The sequence below is a fragment of the Thunnus thynnus genome, chromosome 21, assembly GCF_963924715.1.
Source record: "Thunnus thynnus chromosome 21, fThuThy2.1, whole genome shotgun sequence".
NCBI lineage: Eukaryota > Metazoa > Chordata > Actinopteri > Scombriformes > Scombridae > Thunnus > Thunnus thynnus.
The window spans coordinates 2,025,818-2,049,536 of NC_089537.1; the positions used below are offsets into that span (position 1 = coordinate 2,025,818).

Below are 23,719 nucleotides of genomic sequence, written 5' to 3' on the forward strand. Positions count from 1 at the left end.
TATTAGAGTGAAAGTGGAAAGAGGCTTAAAAATCCTGTTTTTGTTTTTATGACACTTTTAATTTTAGAAGATTAAAGTGTTACAATAAGTGTTCATGAATAAACTACCTTATGAAGGAGGTCTACACATCGGGTCTCAAACCGGAGTCTCAGATCAGAGACGACTGTGCTGACTACTGAGATAAAACTTTACTCATCGCCTCATTGCAGACAGACCTCTACCTATTTATACACCCATAACACACAGACAGCACAGCCTGTAACATGTAGAAGAACTTCAAAGGTGATTCTTGCTTTGCACTTTTCATTTGTTGCCTATTTTTTACAACCTAACTTTGTGGGAAAGGAGAAGAGGAACAACAGGTTATGGAGAGTCTCTTGGGAGTCCGGGAGTGATGTCCAAATAAGGAAATGTGCGTCATGTAGCAGGTGGATGTGACTCCCCTCGTTGAGACCTGCTGATAGACGTCACAGCGGAGCAGAGGAGAGACGCTGAGACAGTGATGTGACCGACTTCCAAACTGGTATTTCACATGCAATAATTTTAAAAATATCTGTATGAAACAAATATTCGCACCACTATTTGTGCTTTGCAGAATAACGTATTTGTATTCAGACACACCCCTAGTTTATAACATCTCATCGCCCTATTCTTAATCCCGCCTACAGCGCTCTGATTGGCTGCGTCACCGATGAACTCGACACCAGAGATGTCTGGAACTGGAGTGTAAAACTGTTCCGGTATCAGTCGACCGCAGCAGTGAGGCTGAATCACCTGGGCGTTTCCACACTGACCACTTAATGCATCCCGGTGAGGCTGGAAGATAAAAACGGTTTCATCTCCGTCTCTCTGTCTGTCTGTCAGGCTGATTGGTTGTGGGAACATAAAAACAATCATCCATTATTCAGCTGAATAACACTCTGCAATCTGCACACCGGAAAAAAATGACAACTCACTCTCTCTCCTCCTTTTTTCCCCTCACAGGTAATGATGCTCTCTCTACCAATTCCTCCTCCCTCTCCCTTTTTTGTCATCTACTTCCTCCCTGCGAGTCGTCGCTCTCTCTCTCTCTCTCTTTCCTCCTTCATCTTTTTTTGGGGAGAGAGAGGGTTAGTCTCTCTCTCTCCCTCTCTCTTTGTTAAATCATTCATTGAGTTGTGGTGGGCGGCTGCCTCTCAGTCTCCTGCTGAGCCGGCGGAGAGTGTGAGGAGGGAGGTGACAGGATGACAGGTGGAGGAAGAAACAGAAAGAGAAGAAGAAGAAGAAGAAGAAGAAGAGGAGGAGGAGGAGGAGGAGGAGGAGAGGCCATTCTGCACTCAAACTGAACCTCTCTTTCTGTCAAGTTTCAGTCCAGACTGACTCCATCTTTATACGTTTTCACACAACAAATATTTCTTCTTCTGGGAGGAGGAGGTGAAGTGTTAAACAACAGCGTCGCCGTTTTAAGAAGCTGAAGTGAAAAAAGCTTCAAAAGCTAAACGCAATAAAAATGACTTTACAGCAGAAATTATACCTGAAAACTGAAAAAACCCTCAGTTATAGTACCAATATCACAATTATATTAATACAGTCAGTAGTGGATGAAGTACTCAGATACTTTACTGCAGTAAAAGTACATAAGTATTATGAGCTTGATGTAGTTAAAGTATTGCAGTAAAAGTACATAAGTATTATGAGCTTGATGTAGTTAAAGTATTGCAGTAAAAGTACATAAGTATTATGAGCTTGATGTAGTTAAAGTATTGCAGTAAAAGTACATAAGTATTATGAGCTTGATGTAGTTAAAGTATTGCAGTAAAAGTACATAAGTATTATGAGCTTGATGTAGTTAAAGTATTGCAGTAAAAGTACATAAGTATTATGAGCTTGATGTAGTTAAAGTATTGCAGTAAAAGTAGTGGTTTGGTCCCTCTGACTGATATATTATTATATATGACATCATTAGATTATTAATAGTGAAGCATCAGTGTTAGAGCAGCATGTTACTGTTGTAGCTGCTGGAGGTGGAGCTAGTTTACACTACTTTATATACAGTTAGCTAGTTTAGTCCAGTGGTTCCCAACCTAGGGGTCGGGGCCCCTCCAAAGGGTCAGCAGCTGCTGTTCATACTGGTTATTCACAGTCTTTTACTACCATCTGACATTGTGATGCCAGATCAGATATTTTAGTGTGAAACATGTTGTCAGTGAACATTTTACTGACTTTACTTGACAAACAGATGAAGCAACATTTTCTCGTTATGTTTCTAGCAAATGAATCTGCTGTTGCAATTCAGTCGTATATAAACCTCGTATCTGGGAGACGTTGTTGTCTGACGTCTTTTTTCAGAAACCAAACAATGAATCAAGTAAAAAAGTGGGCAGTGACAGTAGTTACATCCCAGCATGACCTCATAGTCTCTCTGTACACCACAGAAACATCTTTCCAAACCTCCACACAAACACACCTTTCAGTCAGTCGTCTCTCTCTCTCTCTCTCTCTCTCTCTCTCTCTCTCTCTCTCTCTCTGGGGAGTCGTGATGGGGGGGAGGGCGCTGTCAGTTTGATTGACAGCTCTCTCGGCTTATCAAATTAGTCCCGGGGCCGGTCGCGGCTGACAGCGTTACCGACCAATAAATGCAGATTTGTGGGGAATCATAGCGAGCCATCAGCTTTGATTTGCTAATACATGAGATGTTTATGGAGCAGCGAGAGAGAGAGCGAGAGACTATCAGGAGACTGAGAGAAGCACTTTACTTCCTCTCTTCCTCCATCCCTCCATCCCTCCATCCCTCCCTTTATTCGATTAACTTTAGAAGTACTTTGGAGGAGAAAATATATTTGAGAGGCTGCAGTTTCCGGCAGCTTTAGTGGGTTTTGGATCAATTTACAGCCATCATGCACATTATGGTTTGTTTGGAGATGAAACTCACATCAACATCACATCCACACTTATAAACTGAGACCTGAAGAATCACCACGTGACATGAACTGTATATTCACTGGTTTTACAACCTGTACAAATCAGAGTATTGATTGTATTTATGTGTGTAGTATGTCGTTAACGTTTGCACATATCGGGAAAAGGATGAGAAGTAAAAGAAGCAGGAGTGAAGCAGATCCTTTACTCACCTTCACACAACACATATTTCTTTTTTCCAGGAGGAGGAGGAGGAGGAGGAGGAGGAGTGTAAATCAACAGCGTTGCCATTTTAATTATTGAACTGTATCTCAAGTGATCGTTCAAAACTCAGTTTCACTTTTGGCAAGAAAAAAGCTTCACCGCTGAACCTCCGATTCCCTTCAATATCTGACAGAATCCAGATGGAATAAAAACAGATTATACCTGAAAGTTTCAGCATCAATATCACAATTAGGATGGAAGAAATATTCAGATACTTTATTGAAGTAAAAGTACAAGTAGAGCAGTGTAAAAATACTCGTCGTCCTACTATAGTAAAAGTAGGGATGTGCAGAGATCCCAGTATTTGTATCTGTATTTGTTGAGGCAGCAAAATTATTTGTATCTGTATTTGTATTCGAATAAAAGTGGAAAAGAGGCTTACAAATCCTGTTTTTGTTTTTATTACACTGAGATAACGATGTAACCGACTTGCAAACTGCTATTTCACGTTTTTTTTTTCTTCCCAAAAACAAATAACTTGTATGAAACAAATATTTGTATAAAACCAACTATTTGTGCTTTGCAGAATAATGTATTTGTATTCGGGCACACCCCTAAAAGTAAAAGTACATAAGTATTAACAGAAAAATGTAGTTAAAGTATTAGTACTTTGAGGAATCTCAAATAATTAAAACATTTTGTTTTGATTCCATTTATGTTATTTCATAGTTTTGATGTCGTCAGTTTTGTTCTACAATGTAGAAAACTGTAAAAAATGAAGAAATTATGTAATTTCAGCTGCTAGACGTCTCAATTAAAACAACAACAACAGACGGAGTGTGATGACGGTGTGAAGCAGCAAGGGATCATGGGAGTTGTTGTCTTCGTTGTTTAATAACCAGCAATCACCAGGATACGATTACTCCAGTGTTCATCATTCGCAGAGGTCTCCTCCTCTCCAGAACAAACGGACACGCAGATTAAAATCATTAAAATACTAAAAAATCAATATTTCTCTGACGATGTTTGGTGACCACTGGACTTCCTTGAGGGGCTGTTAGCCGAGCTGCTGCTAACGTTTGCCCAGTTTATTTCTCTGATAACTTAAGATCCAGACGTCCAATGACTAAAATCCTTCTTCCGGCTAAAAGATATAGTTAAAAACCACCTAAATTTATCATGAAAATGTGGCTTAAAACTGAATAAAAGTCCATTTATAACCGTTTGTGTGGAACAACCACAACGCCGATGTATTATCTTGTATGTGTGTAAGTTACTCTTTGGTAGACGCCATTGTAGCGGACAAACACAGCGCCGCCGTATGCATCTTGTGCGTGTTCACTCTTTGGTAGAGGAGGTATGACGCCATCGACAGGCGACCAAATGAAACGGTCCGTTACTTTGATTAAATTACAGATTTCTCTGAGTTTGAACATTGTTGGAAACATTTGGGATAATGTAAGTACACAACTCAACAACATATATAACATAGGTCTAGTTGTTTTTACACATTTTAATGTGGAATAATTACATATTATACCATTTTATGTTAAAAAGTGAATTATTTTCTCTTTCTGTGTTTGTGATGAAGCCTCCTGCTGTCATACAGGACATATAAAACACACACAACATCTTTTATATAAAGTTGTATGAAATGATCTGTGCATTATCCATAGAGGGTGTTTAACGTGTGTAAATTCTTCCAGTACATCCCAGTATACTCTGATCAATGTCTGCTGTCCTTGTATAAAACAAACCAGTTAAAGATCATCCGGAGAGAGAGAGAGAGAGAGTGAACGTTACCGTCCGACAGACGCTCGTCAATCAATAACGCCGCTTCTTCTTCAAAGATGATTGGCTGCAGACGACGCGGAGCAGCAGAGTTCATGCAGTCAGTCAGTCAGACAGCTGGTTTATGTTTCTGATGGGAACAAACAGTCTCAGCTTCCTCATCAGCTTTTTTTTTTTTTTTTTTGGGGATGCATTCAGGGCTGTTAGCAAAAAATTTAATATGCTGAGTAATGACGGCAGACGCAGAGCAGCGATCCGTCACCGTGCCGACAGAGTGGAGAGAGAGAGAGACGAGGCTGCTGTTGTGTAAAAGGGTGAAAGAGTCGACGGGGGATAAATGTACAGTTTGTCTTTTAGGGGAATATAAATGAACTTCTGAGTCAGAACAAAACAAATCTTTGCTATTTATTATTCATATTTCATCTCTCTATTGATGTAATTTTCTTACTGTTTACTACGTCGTCTTAGTTTTAATCCTGTGAAGCATTTTGTTGACTTTGTGTTTTACAAACTGCTTCACAGATAAAACTATTATTATCATTATGGACGTCTGTGTTTGTTCAGTAGATATTAACCCATGAAGTTTATGAAAGAAAACTGAATATTGATGCATTTCTTGACATCAGACATGTTTAAGTTCAGTTTAGTGTCAGTTCTTTGCTGTGTAAGATGAGGCAGTTGTGTGTTTAACAGTTAAAGCTATAATATGTAATTATTCCACATTAAAATGTGTAAAAACAACTAGACCTATGTTATATATGTTGTTGAGTTGTGTTCTTACATTATCCCAAATGTTTCCAACAATGTTCAAACTCAGAGAAATCTGTAATTTAATCAAAGTAACGGACCGTTTCATTTGGTCGCCTGTCGATGGCGTCATACCTCCTCTACCAAAGAGTAAACACGCACCAGATGCATACGGCGGCGCTGTGTTTGTCCGCTACAATGGCGTCTACCAAAGAGTAACTTACACACATACAAGATAATACATCGGCGTTGTGGTTGTTCCACACAAACTGTTATAAATGGACTTTTATTCAGTTTTAAACCACATTTTCATGATAAATTTAGGTGGTTTTTAACTATATCTTTTAGCCGGAAGAAGGATTTTAGTCATTGGACGTCTGGATCTTAAGTTATCAGAGAAATAAACTGGACAAACGTTAGCAGCAGCTCGGCTAACAGCCCCTCCAGGAAGTCCGGTGGTCACCAAACATCGGCAGAGAAACACTGATTTTTTAGTATTTTAATGATTTTAATCTGCGTGTACGTTTGTTTCTGGAGAGGAGGAGACCTCTGCGGGTAAAAACATCCTGAATGATGAACACTGGAGTAATCCTATCCTGGTGAAGCTGGTTATTTAACGACAAAGACAACAACTCCCATGATCCCTTGCTACTACACACCGTCATCACACTCCGTCTTTTGTTGTTGTTTTAATTGAGACGTCTAGCAGCTGTATGTTTCAGTTTATTCTGTTGTACTTTTATCTGAGCCAGTGATGATAAACTATAGTTATGAAGATGTTTATGTATAAATCTGATTTTAGCTTTTAGAGGATAGTGAGGTTTGTCCTTTATTTAATAACTTAACTTGATGCATGTTTATGTATTGTCATATATGGTCATGAAGACAGACTGTTCCTGGGTTAGTTGAACTTTTGACTTGTGTTTCTGATGTTTTAGATTCTGTACAGCAGTATTTAAGGTTAACTTTTCAGCGAGGCGGTTTGTATGATGTTTTATACTTCTGATAGTATTATTTGATTACATTATTTCAGAACCTAACGACGCTCTCTTTGTGTGTTTATTACATTACATTACATTACAAGTTTCATCATCTGCCCACATCAGAGGCTCTATGGCAGTGGTGGGCAAACAGTGGCCTGCGGGCCAAATCTGGTCCTCCAACATAAACATTTGGCCCCATTAATGAAAGCTGAAGTCTTTTACAGGATAAAGGCTCATATAAATCCCAATAAATAGAACTTTAGCACTTTGCTTCAACTGTAAATGAAGCTTAATTAACTGTACGTTCCTGTCTGAGTGGTTTTAATGAAGTTATTTTGACGTTGCTGTATTAGAAGTTTTTAGAAGTGTTGGTCGCTGGTTGTTTCATGGTTATTATGAGTAGTGCAGCAGGTAGAGAGAGTGAGTCTGAAGGTAGATAGAAGGAGGGAGAACATGCAGGAGGGAGTTCGTTTTCAGGAAGACAAAAGGTGCAATGCAGGTATTTTATGCGCCACTAATATAGAAAGTGATAACTGTAAGCGAGCGTCGAACTTTCCTTCTCTCTTCACTTCATTATCATCAGGCTGGAAGTGATGAAGACAATAGAAGTATGAAGCTGTGTGTGTGTGTGTGGGAAAGAGGAGGAGGAGGAGGAGGAGGAGGAGGAGGGTTTGAGGGACATCAGCAGAGGAAATGACAGTGTGGGAGAGACAGAGGAGGGAGGTTTTGGGTGAAAAAAGGTGCAATGCAGGTTTTTTTGTGCAGCACTACGGTAATTTAAGAAGTGAAACTTGTAATTGAGATCAGTTCTTTCAGTTCTCTGCCTCTCGCTGAATGATCCGACATGAATCCTCTGACCTGCATCAAAACTGATCACAAACTTTATGTTGTTTCCACATGAAAAGAATCAGATGTTAAGAAGCAGTTGAAGGGTTGTTATTGGGGTCAAATGAACCGTTTTTGCTCATATTAGTTGGTCCACTTTAGTGCAGTTTTGTTTGTCTTGTGCACGAGCACACGGGTGACATGATACACAGTCCTGCCTAAGCTTTTACACTATTCAGCTGATCTACAGGTGGCGGTGACGCCCAAAAAGGCACCGCAAGACGCCAACAAAAGCCGGGAAGAAGAAGAAAAGACTGAAAGCTGGTAAACAATACAGGATTCTTTTTGTGATTTTCTGTTATTTATATCCTGTTATGATGTCGGATGATAAATATGGTCAAAGTTCAGAAACTTGAGGTGAACGTATGTAGAAATGCTGCCTGCAAGTCAAAACTCAGGGCTTCAACCTGCTCTGGACGCTTCGTTTGCAAAGGTTTTTCTTTCATGCTGACGAGCTGATTTCAGCTTGTTGCACATGCTCATAAACAGCTGTCCGTTCTTGTTCTTGTTAAGGTGGTTGCTAAGGTGTTTCCATGTGTTGTTCAGCTCCAACATGTACGGATGGATTTGAGAAGTTGACATTTGGAGTAAAGAAGGAGAAAAAGAAGTGAAATCCTGCTACTATAGTTTGTTTACGTAGCCTCCGGAGCCAGAGGAAGCTTCCTGAAAGCTGACCAATCAGAACAGAGTGGGCTCATCAGGAGGCGGGGCCTTAAAGAGACAGGAGCTAAAACGGCCTGTTTCAGACAGAGGCTGAACTGAGGGGCTGCATAAAGGACCAGTAGAAGATAAATAAGGAGTTTTTATTCCAGTAGAGCCCCAGAATATAAATATAGAGCTGGAAATGTGCAGAATATGTGTCATTTATATGATTTAAATATAATATTAGCCTGAATATTAGACAACCTTTTCCAACAGCTGTTTTCCGAAAAAGATTTTCACTCATCCTGTTGTGAAAGTTAGAAACTTCCATTAAATTGCATTTCTGTATGTAAGTGTTTCTGATATTTTGTCCCCCACATTAACATATGTACACCATCATCAGAATTATCACCTTTCTGACGATGTCAACAACAACTGAAATGATACAAGCTTCCTACAAGTACAGTTTATATCAGAGCTGTTGTGTTGGACTGTGAGGAGTTGTACTCACAGCAGTTCAGTTTTTGCAGCTCTTGCAAATTAAAAAACATTATTTTAAATCTGGATTAAGATATAAAAACCACATTTCTTTCTCTCTCTCTCTTTATCCCGCTGTGTGTCTCACCTGCTCTCCCTCCCTCCCCCATTAGCTCGAATACCAAAAGTCAGCGTATATTAATGTATTGTTAGATGTGTGTGTGTGTGTGTGTGTGTGTGTGTGTGTGTGTGTGTGCGGTAGGGAAAAAGGTTGCTATTTAAAAGACATTAAGATGCTGAAAGATGAATAGTGTCGGACATTTTTACGCACTGCAGGGTCCTCGCTGCGCACACACACACACACACACACTAACGCAAGGTCGGGTGAGAGAGAGAGTGTGTGTGTGTGTGTGTGTGTGTGTGTGTGTGTGTGTGTGTGTGAAAGCAGTTCTCAGCCATAAGGTACCAGCCTCCCACTGCTGCCCTTTATACACACACACACTTCTTAAAAAATGAGATGTCAACAGCAGCTCTGCAGGCTCAGAGGTGTTCGCCAAGGACAGCTGAGAGAGAGTGTGTGTGTGTGTGTGTGTGTGTGTGTGTGTGTGTGTGTGTGTGTCATTTAGAGTAAACAGGCACTTTTCACTGTACAAGTCGGAGTGTATGTGTGTTAATGAAAACCGATGACTCTGCCATCATTAGCTGACGAGACAGACTGACCTTTACTCCTCGTTTCTTTCCTTCATCTCGTTTTCTTGACTTTATTTACTTTCATTTTTCTTTTTTTGTTCTGTCACTCGTCTTCCTCTCTTTCCTCTCTTGTAGTCTTTCCTTTATCTTTCTTCTTGCTTGCTGTTTTCAATCCTTTTTGCCATCCTTCCTTCGTTCTCGTCTTCCTCTTGCCTCACGTCTTTCTCTCTTTCTTACCTCTCTTCTACTCTTTCCTTTCTTTCTTTCTTTCCTTCCTGTCGTGTCTCTTTCTCTCTTGTTGCTTTTCTTTTAGTGAGGCGTCAGGAGAGAGATCGACTGTCAGCTGCGTGTCGTCGTGTGTCTCAGTGATGTGTGTTTAGTGTCTTTTTCTTACTTCGGGTGTGTGAACTCGTCCACCAGTGAGACTTTCTCCACCAGGTCTCCTCCGATGGAGCGAACCAGCTCGTAGAAGTCGTTCTCCGTGAAGCTCTCTCTGCTCTCCGGCAGCCAGAAGGAGATGTCGTTGAGGAGAGGCGGATATTTACTGAGAGGCTGAGAAAACACACAGGACAGGACGTCACACTGATTAACATCTTAAAAAAACCAGACCTGGACACATAAAAGTATACAAGTAAAATAAGACATGAAAAAGTAAAAAGTAGAAATATTTACTTGCTTTTCCTTTTAATCTTTGAGACCAAACTTCATAGAGATTCCCTGGATAATTATTAGTCTTTGAAATCAGAAATAAAAGAAGCAAATAAGCGTCCTTATTTTTAACTATTCACCAAAATAACACTCTGTCTGACTCTCTCAAAGCAGAAAACAACCACCAATAAAACTGTCTGACGCAGGTCCAACTTCCTGCAGCCACTCCGATACTTTTGATTACTTTTCCACAAACAAGAGAGCAAAAACATCCCGACATTTAATAGAGGAAAGTATCTGTTCTTGTCCTCCACGAGTCCTGTTAATGATACCGGTGTTTCATTAATAAAGATCTCGTCTGGTTGTCATGGTGATCGGATCTCTTCTTCCTCTCGTTCTGGTTTCAGATGTTAAACGAGGTGTAAACGTGTGTAGAAATGCTGCCTGCGAGTCAAAAGTCAGGGCTTCAATCTGCTTCGTTTGCAATGTGTGTGTTTTTGTTACAGGGTCGGGGGATTTCAATTCATCTCCATGGAAACACTCGACATATTGACGTTTAAACACATGACGACGGGTCACATCTGGATTCAGCCGACATGTTTATGCAACTGACTGTAATATAAGATAAGAAAAGGAGGGAAAAAAGATATGTGATACTCTATAAATGTGATTATTTTGGTTAAGAATACTTTCTTCTAAAACATCAACTAGAAAATGCTGAAATAAATCACAAAATACTGCTGAAGATACAAAAACCTGCAGCAGCACGTTACGGGTGAAGTTGTATCAAATGCTTCAGACTTGTTCAGCATCCAAATCTGTACAACTTTGCTGAGTTTGGTTACCATGGAGATTTACATTAAAGAGATGTAGCAGTTAAAATGTAGTGTGGTGTTGTTTCACTAACGGCCACCAGGTGGAGCTACTGGTGCCACCATTCAGTTTCATTTGATTAAAGACAAAAGAATTGTAAAAATATCATGTTATAATATTACAGCCTGTGAGTAGAACTGTATGTACAAATGTTCATGAATTTGTTTATAATCCAATTAAGGATTAAAGAGTTACGGCTCGTTAAGTTTGGTAACCAGTTACAGACAAACAGTGAGTGATGCCAAACATGATCTCATAAGTTTTGGGGTCATTTAAATACGGTTTGTACCATCAGAAGCAAAAAAAAAAAAGACTTTACCAAAAAAAATCCAAAATGGCTGAAAAATTTTCCAGGTGCAAATGGGCGTGGCCTATATCAGTCGAGGAACACAGTGTGCAAATATTGATCTGAGAGGCCTCACAGTTCATGAGTTATTAGCCAACATGAAACATGTGATAACTGAACACATGGCGGCGCTGTTGGTCTCCAAGGACATGGCTGCTTTGAGTGACAGGTCTGCCAGCCGCTAGGTGGCTTGTTTCAGCCGTTCGGCCCGCCTCTTTGCCCATTTTTGATTGGCTGGGAGTTAGGCAGCGTCACACACTGCCAAGATGGCGACGGCCGGAGCGGCTCACTTTGAGCTTCAAAACCGCTCTTCAGAAACCAACGGGTGTCGTCACGGTAACTACATCCATATTTTTATACAGTCTATGGTTTTAATATATTAAACATGAAGTATGAACACTGCAACACTTTTAGTATTTGAGATATCAACTTTCAAACGTTCCTCCCATAGACTTTCCATTACAAATTTTAATATTTTAAAAAGATACATATATAAAATCACTGGAATCTGCCAGAAAGATAAAAAGATAATAGCATAATTGTCATTAAAGAGCTGAACATGTTGATAATTGAATGTTTTCTGTGGCTGACAGTATAGAGGAGTAGTTAGCGATTGAAAAACGTACAGAAGAAGAGGAAATAAAGCTTTGAAGAACAATAGTATGAATGCTGTTCACACTAACGACGGCGTCTGGGACCCGGACGAAGTCATCCGGGCCGGGGTCGTAGGTTTGAGGGTCACTGAGACTCATTAGTACTTCTAAACTCGTTGACATATTACAACACAGGTGATTAAAAGAAGAAAAGAGGAAGAAAGAAGCAAAAAAAACAAACAAAAGAAAGGAGAATAAATAAGCAAGAAACAGTAACAAATATTGAAAGGACATGAAAGAGAAAAGAAGAGACGGAGCGATATGATGGAAGATGAGAAAGTGCAGCAGAGAGTAAAACATGAAGACAATAACACATTAAAACTTAATCAGGACGACAGAATAGATCTGATGTTTAATGCAGCGACAGACGGAGCGAGAGATTTCTATCCTCTGTGACTTGTTTATCATCCTGGAAATAACTTTTAATAAACCCGCAGAGAGACAGAAGAAGCCCACCGATGTGATTATTTCCTCCCTCTCTTTTTCAAAGTTTTATTTCAATTATATAGCTGTTTATTGAGATGTTTTTAACAATATCTTCCATGAATGTACATAAACAACAATCCACCACACGTCTTTATCTTTACTTTTCAACATTTTTATTATTAGTTTAACTTTTCCTGCTGACAGCGGCGTCACATCAGAAAACACTTCTACGTATCGTCTTGAGCTCATCGGATTCGGTATATTTTTGATGGAAACGACTGGAAAACTGTTGTGAGTGAGTGTGATGGATCGATACCGGCTGCCGTGACCCGACCTCAAACATGGAAGCTGTAAGTTTTGCCCATTGACTGTAAATAAAGATGGACGCCATGACATCTCCCCAAAAGTAAAGCCAAAACATCTGGATCGCCCCCTGGTGGCTGGCTGCAGTATAGGTCATAAGTCCCGCCCCCTCCATGTTAGCGGATGGGACACGAACCAAACTAAAACATCAAAGTACACGTCAAATACATTTTCCCCAAAGATGGTTTCTGTCATTTCAAGTCGTTCTTATCACGCTGACGTTTGTCCAAGCGCTCATTTTTCCTGATAAGTTTGTTTTTAATTAGTTATTTGACGATATAAAAATGAGGTGTGACGTTTTGATTGACAGCTGTGACAGCCGCTCTCAAACCTCCGTCTGTACTGCACAGACTCTGGCTCTAAATGATGTCACACAAGCAATGCTTATGCTTTTTACTGTTTATTTAGCAGGTTAGCCTGCTGTGAACTTGGCGTTAGCATGTTGCGCGGCTAATACAGCTAGCGATGTTGGACTAATGTTGGTCTATTGAGAGACGGTCCAGAGTAACTGTGTGAACATTAAGCCTCGTTTGAAGCCGACTAAATAACGACAGTAGTAGGTTGGATGGTGGTAACTGTTTTTTCATGCTAGCCTAGTTAGCTTTGTTGTTACACGTTAGCCTGTTTTGCTCCGTGATCCTCGCCGGTATGTGTGTGCTGCTGCTGTAACATTATGTAAATATACTTGATAGACATGACATGAATGATACACATTGTCAAACTGCAGGAATTCCTGTGCTTGGTAATGTTGTGTAGCTTTGATTAGCAGCAGCTAGCTTGCTCAGCTGTAGTGTCTCGCTGTAACAGTGTGTGTGAAGTCTGTTATTGTTATACTGGTGTTAGTGACGCTACTGAAGCTCCGTTGCTGTTCCAGTATGAATATGAATACTGTCAACAGCCCTCGGTCTCTCCTGTCGCAGTCATATAATCTCATATTGTAGCACAGCTGGGAAACCACAACCAGTTGTGTACTGGGAGGCAGGGAGCAGCAGCTCGTTAGCATTTAAAGCAACAAACACAGAGAACAGGACTGAAGCACAGAGGCACATTTAAGTCACATTTAAGTAGACATTATTTCTATTTTACATTCTACTACTGTAAGAAACTAAACCTACGCAACATCAGGAAGGAAGGTAGATAGATACACTATTTCTATTTTTAATTCTTTTTTAATTCTTCTATGACTGTATTGGCTTGATTATAAGACGACGCCCCCTTTTCCAACAGCTGTCTTTGTAAAAAAAAAAAAAAAAGACTTTCTGAAGATTAAACTTTCACAATCATCCTGTTGGGAAAGTTTCCCTCAGATACTCTCAATCCAAGATGAATTGCTTTTATTTTAACTTTGCAAAAATTACTGGGCGAAGGAAGGACTGAGAGAAGGTGGAGTGTAGATGGATGGAGTGCTTCTTGGGGACTTCAGGAGACGATTCAACACCGTTAGAGTTTGGTGGCAGCGGACATCTCCCTGGTGTGTGTGTGGTAAAGTGTTTTTGTGTGTGTATGTGGTTACAATACACACACACACACACACACACACACACACACACACACACACACACACACACGCCGTGCTTCAGCGGTCACAGTTCATTACCTGTGGACTCGGAGGCTGGAGTGGTTTTAAGGGGGGCAGAGGTGGAGAGTCTCAGCCCAGGAGAGGTGCACTGACCCTGGGCAGGAGATGAGCCATGCTCCCCTGATCCCTCTGGAGGAACCGAGTTCATCAATAAAACTAACAGGACTGATCAGCAGGACAGCAGGACCTGTCCTCCACTGACTCATCCCTCCATCCTCTCATCCCTCCATCCCCTCATCCCTCCATCCTCTCATCCCTCTATCCATTCATCCCTCCATCTATTCATCCCTCCATCTATTCATCCCTCCATCTACTCATCCCTCCATCTACTCATCCCTCCATCCCCTCATCCCTCCATCTACTCATCCCTCCATCCCCTCATCCCTCCATCTACTCATCCCTCCATCTATTCATCCCTCCATCCCCTCATCCCTCCATCCATTCATCCCTCCATCTTCTCATCCCTCCATCCTCTCATCCCTCCATCCATTCATCCCTCCATCTTCTCATCCCTCCATCCATTCATCCCTCCATCTACTCATCCCTCCATCCCCTCATCCCTCCATCCTCTCATCCCTCCATCTATTCATCCCTCCATCCTCTCATCCCTCCATCCCCTCATCCCTCCATCTACTCATCCCTCCATCCCCTCATCCCTCCATCTATTCATCCCTCCATCCCCTCATCCCTCCATCTATTCATCCCTCCATCTACTCATCCCTCCATCCATTTATCAGATCTGATTTCTTCCCTTCCTTCTCTCTCACATCCCCCTCTCTCTCTTTCCTTTGGACGTCCTCTCTCCCTCCTTGTTTTCTTCCTCCCTTCCTCTCATTTCTTCCTTTCTTCCCATATCTTTCTTCCATCCTTCCTTTCAGCCTCCTCTTCCTCCCTCCTATCTGTTTGTTTATCTTTCAGCATCATTTCTTTTCTTCTTCTTCAGTATTTTATATTTTATATAATCTTATATATATTTTTACAAACTAAAAATCAAATGTGTTCAGATTTGACTCCGTTTTATTATTATTTTTTATTATTTAGCTGAACTAAAGCTCGTTATAATCTACTCTTCTGTTTTTAAACTGTCACGTCATGGTTTGTTATTGATTATTAATAACTCGTGTAAGTTTTGAACGTCACATGCAGATCTGTGATCTTTAGCCGTTAGTCTCTTGTATGAATCTTCTTCTTCTTCTTCTCTTTCCTTTGTTTCAATCTTACCTGCACAGTCCCACCTGTGTCTCTCTCTGACATTTATCCCTTTCTTCTTTCCTCCTCCTCCTCCTCCTCCTCCTCCTCCTCCTCCATCTACCCTTCCTCCTGTCTTTTCTCCTTCCTCTTCCTCTCCTCTCTGCCCTCCAACAGTCACTTGAAATGTTCTTCATTAGTGAAGACGAGAGTCGACAAAAAGCACCTTTATCGGGGACAAAGTAACCGCTGAGTGAACCTCCCTGTGTGTGTGTGTGTGAGTGTGTGTGTGTGTGTGTGTTGTGATGGTGGTGGGGTCAGAGGAAGTGACTGTTGCCAGCTGATGTGAGCCCCCACTGTCAAAATGTTTTATACATGAGGTTAAGAGGCTATAACACACACACACACACTCACACACACACACACACACACACACTCACACACACACACACACACACAAACACACACACACACACACACAGTTTGTGCAGCTGTCCTTGTTAGGACGTTGCATTGTCTTCCATTCATTGCGGACAGACGAACCCAAACCTGAACCAGAACCTCAGAGATGATATTTTGCCTCATTAGGAACGAACCTTTTACCGGAAAACACACACACACACACACACACACATACACACACACACACACACACACACACACACACATGATGATCATGTGGGAGGTGATGATGGAGGGAGATGGAAGTGTTTGCAGCCAGAGGTTACTGAGTGTAAATGTTCAGCTGAATATACAGTCAAGCACAACTGAACACATGGAATAATAAACAGAGAGGAGAAGAGGAAATGAAAGAAAGTAAAAGACAGGCCTAAAAAGAAAAGAGAGCAGACTGCAGATGGTCGTGTCGTCTCATGTGAGATGTCTGGTGTCGGTGTGTCTCTGTGTCTGTGTGTTGGTACCTGGAAGCAGACGGGCTGTTGGACGTCCGTCACTCTGAACTGTTTCAGGAAACGTTCGTCTTGGCTCCAGAACAGCCGGATGTCCGGGATGCTGTACAGAACCATGGCCAGTCTCTCCAGACCCAGACCGAAGGCCCAGCCCAGCTTGTTCCCCGCGCCCGCTGCACAACAACAACAACAACAACAACAACAACAGATTAATTCACTCTTCATGACTACACACTCAAACTCTGTTAATAAAACATGTATTCTGTCTGTTTTTTGTTGTTGTTGTTTGTTTAAACTGTGTTGTGTTCAGAATCATTTGTAAGGAATTGTGTTCTTTATTTATGCTGTTATATGTTAAAAGACTCATCCTGGTCAGTCAGTTGTAGTTTCCCTCCTGAGAAAGATCCTCTCAGAATAAATTGAAAAAAGTAAACATGTTTTGCTTGAAGCGAAACGCCGACTGGATTAGATGAGTTTACTTTATTTATTTGCACAGGCAGAAAATACCAAAATATATAAAACATAATGATTCAACTGGTGAGCTCAGAAAGTACACGGGCTTGTCTCAACTGATTAAAAAAACAACCAACCAACAAACAATATAATACTATGACGATGAAGACTATCAATAAAATCATAAAACAGTCAAAAACAAGTCAAAGAAAATGTGATTTCAGCTGCTGTGACTCCAGATCTCCTCCACACCAGATATAAAATACAAGATGTGACTAATAATTTCTGTCTGATATGGTTTTTCCACAAAAAAAGTTAAATTATCTTCTCCCTAATTAAAAAAATCCAGAATCTATAAATTTGCTTTTCATCCAACTGAAGGAACAAGAAGAAACAAGACGGAGACTTTAAGCCTGAATTTAAGAGTTAGAATAACGTTTTCTCTCAACAAAATGAGAAAATGTTGTTAAAGGACACATATTCTGCACGTTTCCAGCTCTATATTAATATTCTGGGGCTCTACTGGAATATCTTTACATGATTTCCAGTTAAAAACTCCTTATTTATCTTCTACTGGTCCTTTATGCAGCCCCTCAGTTCAGCCTCTGTCTGAAACAGGCCATTTTAGCTCCTGTCTCTTTAAGGCCCCGCCTCCTGATGAGCCCACTCTGTTCTGATTGGTCAGCTTCAGGAAGCTTCCTCCGGCTCCGGAGGCTACGTAAACAAACTATAGTAGCAGGATTTCACTTCTTTTTCTCCTTCTTTACTCCAAATGTCAACTTCTCAAATCCATCCGTACATGTTGGACAACGTGAACAACACATGGAAACACCTTAGCAACCACCTTAGCAACCAAGGCTACTGAACGGACAGCTGTTTATGAGCATGTGTGATGAGTCGACGTCAACTCAGGTAGAAAATACGTCACAAATAAACCATTCAGAGCAGGTTGAAGCCCTGAGTTTTGACTTGCAGGCAGCATTTCTACATATGTTCACCTCAAGTTTCTTAACTTTCACCATGTTTAACATCCGACATCAGAACGGGATATAAATACAAGAAAACTACTAAAAGTAGAATAAGTCCCCCTTTAACTGTTGTTGCCACTGAATCTAAATGAAAACAGAAATACAGCTGCAGGTAAAAGTGAAAATGTGAATAAAAATAAGATGTTTTTCTGCTCATTTATTGTAAAAAAATATGTGAAACCAAACACAGCAGATCATCTGCCATCAGTGTTACTGCAGATTAAACTCACTGTCAGTCTGAGAAAACTATTGAGTTATGTAGGAACAGTGTGTGTGTGTGTGTGTGTGTGTGTGTGTGTGTGTGTGTGTCGGCAGGAAGCAGGTGCTGCTGTTACTTCAGTGGACTCCTCTGTATTATTCAACACTTCAACTTAACGCTGTCAATAAATCTATACAACCTTATCTGACCGCCTCCCACTCAGCAGCCGCAACACACACACACACACACACACACACTATATTATTACATTATTTCCACAGTTCCTTCCGTTATTTTTTGATACGTTATTGATCGCCCGAGAGGGAAGTTCTCCACCACTCTGTGTTCTCTCAGCGAGTCTCTAAACACAAACCAGCGGGACCGCAGCGTGTCGCCGGAGGGCTGGAAGGCCGCAGGACGACCCGGCGGCGTGGAGGTCAGCGCAACATGTAAACAACATGTAGAAGAAGAGTCTCCAAGGCGGCTGAGATACATTATTTTAAAGTCAGTCTCTGTGTTTTTTGCTGACAGTGTTTGTTTCTGTGTTGAGCTCTCAAAAAATCTGTTAAACATCAAAATTCTCCAAATTAAAATGATTTTTTTTGCGTCCCGTCAGTCGGAGTCTCTCACTATTCTTTCGAGGGCTCCGTCTTTACTTTGGTGCCATCAATCATCCTGCTGAAGAAGAAAGAGTGAAAGATTTTTCAAACGGGAAGATATCTCATTTCAAGAACGAAACTCTTCAACCGCCTCCGAGGCAGGTCAAAGCAAAAGGGCAAACGCTCAGTGGAATAAAGGATTATGGGTAATTCTGAGGATTTCAAGCGTTTTCCAGCCTGGGACCCAGATGAGAGAGAAGAGCTTTCTCTCTCCGGGATGAAGACTAATTGAAACAAACCTGTTTCCTCTGTGATGTGTGGACCCTCCAGAAGCTGAGCGCGTGACCTCTGTCTGGGTCGTGATCCGCAGTTTAAGAAACACTGAGCAGAAAACATTAAGGCAGAGCGAAACGTCTCGGATTTAATTCCAAAGTTAACTTCAGGAAGGAGGCTGTTCTTGAAAAGTAAAAAGACGGGAAGAGAAGCTCAGAATAATAATAATCCTGCGTCTGCTCCCTGACGTCCTCCACTTTCAGCTGATTTCCTGTCAAAGCTGCTGGAAACCTTCCTGTTCAGACCCGCGTTTAGTTTTACTTATTTGATTCATTATGTGCTCCATTAATGGCATCACTACTCCTGCAGTTCAAACTGTGAAATACATATTTTAATGAAAAATCGCTTTTGTAATTGTTGTCATGTGATCACTAATGAAAAAACGCTGCCAACAATCTTTGTCTGTGTCCGTGTGTGTGTAATATGTTCGGCTTTCCCTGGTGGCCCCTGATTGGTTGACACTGCACGCCGAAAATAACTGAATCTGGGGCGGAAATGTCGCCTGATTGGCTTCCTTATTAGATAACATTTACCTGTGAAGGCAGCAAAACCTACACGGACTGTTGTGGTGATAAGTGTAAAATGAAAGCAGCTGCTAAACCACCAAAAGATACTTTTTAAAAACTTTTAGAAACTGCTAGCCTAGCCGCTAGCCACCAGCAGCTAGCTCTCCGCTACATCGTACGACCAAAACACACAGAGCTGCTGTTTACTGATGTCTGTCTCATAGATCTAAATGCAGATGTCACTTCAGTCACTGTTCCTACTGAAACACAGCTGAGCTGCTGCCATTCGTGTCCAAGCAGCAACCTGAAAAATGAAGCCAGAAACTGCAGTTCCTTGAACGACCACTTGAGGCTCCAAAAGCGAGTCAATCCCCGTAGACCCCAATGTTAAACTTTACAGCAGAAATAAACATGTTTACAGCCTGGTACAAACAACGGGTTTGGTCTCTGTAGCTAATTTCCTCTTTCATGACAACTGTACGGGGGGGGGGAGTTTTTCTTAACTCACCCGTTTAAAAGGTCCGCCAGCCGCTAGGTGGCTTGTTTCAGCCATTCGGCCCGCCTCCTTGCCTATTTTTGATTGGCTGGGAGTTAGGCAGAGTCACGCACTGCCAAGATGGCGATGGCCGGAGCGGCTCACTTTGAGCTTCAAAACCGCTCTTCAGAAACCAACGGGTGTCGTCACGGTAACTACGTCCATATTTTCATACAGTCTATGTTCGTTCCCCCGACTATCAACTCTCTTTCAAAGTCACTTAAATCGTTTCTTCTCGCCATCTTCATACAAAATCAGAACCAACTAGACCTGCTCAGCGTTTTTATACCTGTTACAGAAGATGATTGGATGTTAACTAGACCCCGACCGATATATTGGTCAACCGATATTATCGGCCGATATTGGCCTATCACAGATATATCGGTATCGGCATATATGTTGTCTGATATCTTTAAAGAAATTTAAAAGTTAAACAGGCAACATTTTATGTAGTTTAATATAGTTTAATATATATGTACATATGTTTTTTTTGTTGTTGTGTTTTTTTAATTTATATTTTTTATAATTATTAAATTCCCAGTGAAGTTAACTGTTTCAATGCACTGGTGTCATTTTATACAATAAAGTTTATTATTATATTGTATATTGTAAAATATCCTTTAGCCTCCATGACATATCTTTGTCACAAGGGTTTCAAAACCACATTTGAAGGATCATTGAAAAAAAAAGTGCATTTATGTATATATTCTATATATATATATAAATTATTGGCTGATATATTGATATCAGCCCCAAAGATCCAGTATCAGTCGGGCCCTGATGGTATCATACAGTGCAGCTGTGTGGAAGCAGCTGCATTGTTTCTCTATTTATTTATTCAGGTATTTGCTGTAATTTGACAGCCGTCTGTATATATGTTCAAGCCTGTACTGCGTCCACAACATGCGTAGGATGAACAAATACTGAATCTAATCCTCTTTTGTGCAGTTCATGTCTCACAAGTCAACGCTTCAAATCCCTCTGAGCCGCCTCCTGCCGCCTCATGACTGAAGAGGATTTACTGTAACAGGTGAGATCGATACAGGATCAAGGCTTTTATCTGGATCCAGAGGGGTCAGTCTATCACATGAACAGAGCAGGTAATCAACCCATCGCACGCCGGACTCAGGCAGAGGATCAGATGTTTTGGTGCAATGTTAGAAAAATAGTGATTCTCTCCACAAAAAAAATCCCCAAATTTAAGTGTAACATTATGAGAAAGTGTCGTTATAGAGCATCTGTCTACTGAGCTGAAATGTGACAAGATTATTCAAGATTCATTTTCGGATGTTTTTACTCTTTGATCAAACAGCTTTGAATGGAGAGAGACAGAGATCCTGAGATCTTTCACGCGGTTTCAGACTCTTTAGACTCTGAATCTAGCGGTTAAAGACCTTTTCTTCTGTCTGAGGTGCCTTTATCTCAGCCGACACCACCCGCCATGTTAAAAATATGTTACCAGTAAAAGCATGATAATATGTTTCATCATACGATGTTATGATGCAACTAAACCTTCCCTGTTACACCTAATAGACCTCAAGATATGAAAGACGTTATAGCAACACTTTTGATTGTTTGCAGATGACTGCAGTGTTCATATATATCTTAATAAAGTGCATCACGTATCCAAAGAGTCACAGAAAAAATAAGGCGTTCAGTTTTTGTTGGATTTTAAAGTTTTGGTAAGATGTGTTGAGGTCATCCTCACCATAAAGATGCTTTGTTTTCCCAGCAGTGACCTCGTCTGTCTCTGAGTGATTAATGTTGTTTACAGGCGGACGTGGAAGCAGTCGGACTTTGTTTTCTAAGTGATACAAAAAGTTGTATAAAGCCTTTCATGTCTCCGGCGTGGAATCTAATAAATTGACTCAAGTGATGTCACCGATGATGTCACCGATGATGTCACTTGAGTCAGCGTCAGTCGAGGCGATGAAGAAAGTTTGAAAAGTGAGAAAATCTGAAATAAGTGAGATTAGCTCCTCATCTCTGCTGCTGGAGGCTAGCGGCTCAAGGCTACGTTAGCTGCTACTAGCATAGCACACCTGCATCTCTGCAGTTGACTGAATAGAGTCCAGTTGCATTGTGGGTAATGTAGGCGCCAGGTTGTGACAAAGGAAAAGAATGTGTGGAGTAAAAAAGATGATTTCTGTGGTTCTGCTGCATCGATTTTGACCTTTTTTTAAAAATTAATAAGCTTCATCATGAGTCCGACTGTTAAAGGAGTGAAATAAAATCTGTGTTTTTTAACAACAAAGAGCATCTTTCTCTAACTGTAACCGAGCTGTTTTAGTTGCAGATCAGAAAACACTCCTATGAGACGAGAGATAAGATGTTTCACTCCTTCGGTTTCAAGCTTCAACACTTTGTGGGTTTAGTTGGTTTTCTACTGGTGGCCTGAAGCCCAGTGTCACTGGTGAGAGAGCACAAAGCAGCGAGCCCCACAGAGGAGAGATCAAATTCTGATATTATCACTTTTACATAAATCTGCAGAAATAATTAGTTGTGTGCAGCAGCAGCGTCGTGGCCGCGGGCTGTTATTTGGCTCTCAGATTTATATTCTGAGGTCAGTGGCTGGGTGAGGAGTGGGCGGAGAGGCTCGGGATGTAATCTGGACATTTTTCTAAATATTTGTGCGTGGGGGCATTCAAATGGCTCTCCACTAATGGACAAACACACCCACCAGCACACAAACAGACACACAAAACAAGAGGCAGGCGGACAGCGAGCGAGTAGGAGGAAGAATTACCTGCTTTGATTGGAAGTGCTTCTGCTTATTATGATGATGCGTAACCTGCCTGCCCCCCCCCACCCCCCCTCCTCGTAGGTGTGTGTACGTGTCCACAAAGCATCCACGCACACACACACACACACTTCCTCCTTTACATCCTGGTCTCGTCGGCCCCGCTCCAATCAGCAGCCGGGGAATGTGGTTTCTATGCTAATGAGCGAGGGGTCGAGGGGTCGCAGGAGATGAGGGAACACGGCGGAATAAATCTCTACTTCATGATAACGCACAATCAATCAGCACCGTGACCCTCCTCCTCCTCCTCCTCCTCTTTCACCTCCTCAACTCGACTTCTTCCTCTTGTCTCTTCTTCTACTCCTGCTCTCTCACTCCAGCCATTTCCTCTCCTCTTCATCTTTCTTTCTTTCCTTTTTCCTTCTTCTCTGAACTCTTCTAACTTTTTCTTCCATCGAAAAATATCTGCTCTGCAAAATAAATGAGACAAAAACACCCACCCGCTCCGTCTTGGTCACAGTTTAGTTTATGTAAATAGATGAATATCGGCCAGAACAGCTGGACTACTGACGAATCCAGCGGCTGATTTATGTGTCACTCTCGAGCGTCGCCTCCGGTCCCGCCGTGTCGTCCTGCATCCTGAACACACACGATGCTGTGAAAGTGGAATTTCATCCAGGACCCCGTGACGCCATCGCCAAGCTGACGGAGACCAGCGGGGGCGGCGGCGGCTCAGCGTCGGCCTCGTGTAGGCAGAGCTTTTGTCAGCAGGATCATCAGAATGAAACATGAGGATTTAATGGAGTTTCATGAAAGTCTAATAGATTTAATGGAGCAGAGGTCTGTGACTTTTACTGTCCAATTAATCCAAAGTTAAAGTTTAGTGCAGGAGCAGCTGATAGCTGATGACTATATTCCCAACATACACTCACAAAGCTCTTTATTAGGAACACCGGCGCAGTCTGATGCAATACAATACAGCAGCTCAGCCATAGGTTTTACCTTTAAGAAGCTTCTGCTTTTTC

The 23,719-nt window shown here is 41.4% G+C and overlaps 1 protein-coding gene across 2 annotated transcripts in view; it reads right to left on the reverse strand.

The window, feature by feature from the left end:
• Nucleotides 1-23,719, reverse strand: part of fars2 (phenylalanyl-tRNA synthetase 2, mitochondrial) — a 142,865-nt gene that overhangs the window by 37,563 nt on the left and 81,583 nt on the right. Inside the window, exons 9-11 of one of the 2 annotated variants that reach the window (XM_067577819.1) lie at nucleotides 16,314-16,474; nucleotides 9,712-9,869; nucleotides 9,486-9,623 (exon numbers count right to left, since the gene is read on the reverse strand). In XM_067577819.1, coding sequence (XP_067433920.1) covers nucleotides 9,551-9,623; nucleotides 9,712-9,869; nucleotides 16,314-16,474 — 392 coding nt within the window. In that variant the 3' untranslated portion in view covers nucleotides 9,486-9,550. Of the gene's footprint in view, nucleotides 1-9,485; nucleotides 9,624-9,711; nucleotides 9,870-16,313; nucleotides 16,475-23,719 lie in introns of those variants that run through there. The other variant, XM_067577818.1, reaches the window with a different exon arrangement.